The sequence below is a fragment of the Cladophialophora psammophila genome (genome assembly GCF_000585535.1).
Source record: "Cladophialophora psammophila CBS 110553 chromosome Unknown aczJe-supercont1.41, whole genome shotgun sequence".
Lineage (NCBI taxonomy): Eukaryota > Fungi > Ascomycota > Eurotiomycetes > Chaetothyriales > Herpotrichiellaceae > Cladophialophora > Cladophialophora psammophila.
In genome coordinates, this window is record NW_006912962.1 from 8,508 (window position 1) to 10,427 (window position 1,920).

Here is a 1,920-nt window from a genome sequence, read left to right on the forward strand (position 1 = left end):
TTCCAGATGTGTCCTCTTCAGGGTGTTCCCTGCTCTTCCAGGATCTTTTTCCTTGCTCTTCAAGGCATGTATGTATTCTTTGCTCTTGGAAGTATTTGTTCCCTGCTCTTCAGGGTATATATTCCGGCTGTTCAAGGTTAGAGATGTCTGCGTCTTTGCACGGATTGACAAGTGAGAATCTTCCATGCAAGGCTTGTGTCAAGGATGCTGACGATGCGAGAGAGGACCATGAAAGGAGAAGAGCATGGGCAAGAGGAGGAAGCAGACAAGGGCGGAGAGGAAGGAGAGGGAGAAGGACGAAGCACCCAGGAGGAATTGCAGTTGTGTTGAAGCCGTCTATTCCAGCCAGATGCGGTGGATGTGCATTCAACCATGATGCAATGCTGGTGGAGGACGTGGCAGCACTGAGCCAGACGCGTGACTGCGGAGAAGGAAGACAATGGCAGCTAGGGAAGGGCAGAGATCACGGCTGTGTCTCAAGTCGACAGAGGTAGGGAGGGAGGATCGCAGCTGTGCCTCCAGGAGATGAAGGGGGGGAGGAAGGAGGTCAGGGAGCGGCCATGTGAAGCCACGCACACCAGGGCACGCCATTTATAGACATGAACAGCTTTGAGTGAGCCATTTGCCTGTCCTGTCGTCTGAAAAGCAACTCGGGTGAAAAGTAAATGGGGAAGAGAAATGATCCCGTAGAACAAAGAAAATCACCATTGTGTTGACGATGCCTCCGAAAATTTTGTACGAGCTATCATTTCGGGTGTAGCTGATCGGATATATATTGATCCGATACGATATTAAGCCGAATTGTACAGCTGTTGTTGAATTTAACTTATTCAGCGTGATCCTTGGTGCTATTGACCTCTTTCAATGCCCACATCATCACGCCCAGACATCCAGATGGCGGAAGAGGGGAGCGGAGAGAGTAGAGAGAGGCAGAGAGAGCCAATCGAGGTAAGCATGACACTCCCCATGTGTGCAGCAGCTGCTGAATACATCCAGGGCGACATCCAGTCCTCAGTCGAGCCACCCCGCCTCCCGCGCCCTTTTCGATTCAGAGAACCACCACGGCATGGAGTATGAATATATAATGCAGAAGCATTCCAAGCAGCAGGATTGGGACAACGTACAAAAGAGGCAGAATGCCCCCAGATTCTGAGACGAGCTGGAGCCACCACGCTTGCGGTCAATGGCCTCCTCGTCGACGGCCAGTTTCTCGTCCATGCGGGCTTCGAGCTGGCGCAGTTTGGAGAAGATGCCATTGTCGTGGTGAACGACAGTATTGTTGTACAACTGGGACTCGTCTGACGCCGGGCCGTGTGTGGTGTCGAAGCCCTTCTCGTCGTCAAAGGCCTTGGTGGCTATGGCTGTCGTGGGCTGGAATCTTTTCTCCTTGTCGATGGTCTTTTGCGCGGTCTCTCTTGAGCGAGAAAGGAAGACGACCGCGACAGAGGAGTCGCTTCCCAACCTTGCCAATCTCTCAGTGTATGACTTCGCGACTGTCTTCGATTCGCCGGTGGAAAACTCTGCACATGAGGCCAACAGCTGCCATTGAGCTGCCATGACCACTCACCGCCGGGGGCGACCCAACGTCAAGGTCCGCAAACCCTACCCTTCTTTGGCCGCATGGATATTTCTTTCGCCTGGGACGAAACAAGCAGGTATTCAACAACGCTGGAGGAGATTGATGCAGTCTTTGCCATTGAGTATGGACATCGCAGAAGCCTGATTGCTGACACATCCGATTGAGACACGAGTTGGAGTGAAACCACCAATCTCAGCCAGGTGTGCGTCGTGTGCGGTAGCTGGATGTTGTGCTCAAGCTCCAGCCCAAAGCTTAAAAGGACTCTGGAGAACGATTCTTGACGAGCGGCATCTTGCAATATCACTCGCTCTACCAAACCAGAACAAGGCGGGACCTCTGCG

The 1,920-nt window shown here is 52.7% G+C and overlaps 1 protein-coding gene across 1 annotated transcript; it reads right to left on the minus strand.

Annotated features, from left to right (window-relative positions):
• Positions 1 to 1,124: 1,124 nt before the first annotated feature.
• On the minus strand, positions 1,125 to 1,557 carry A1O5_13041 (uncharacterized protein; the record flags this gene model as incomplete). The annotated part of the gene is made up of 1 exon (XM_007753610.1): positions 1,125 to 1,557. A coding segment is annotated over one exon (432 nt), but the record flags the coding sequence as incomplete, so codon positions are not given.
• Between the last annotated feature and the right edge of the window lie 363 nt (positions 1,558 to 1,920).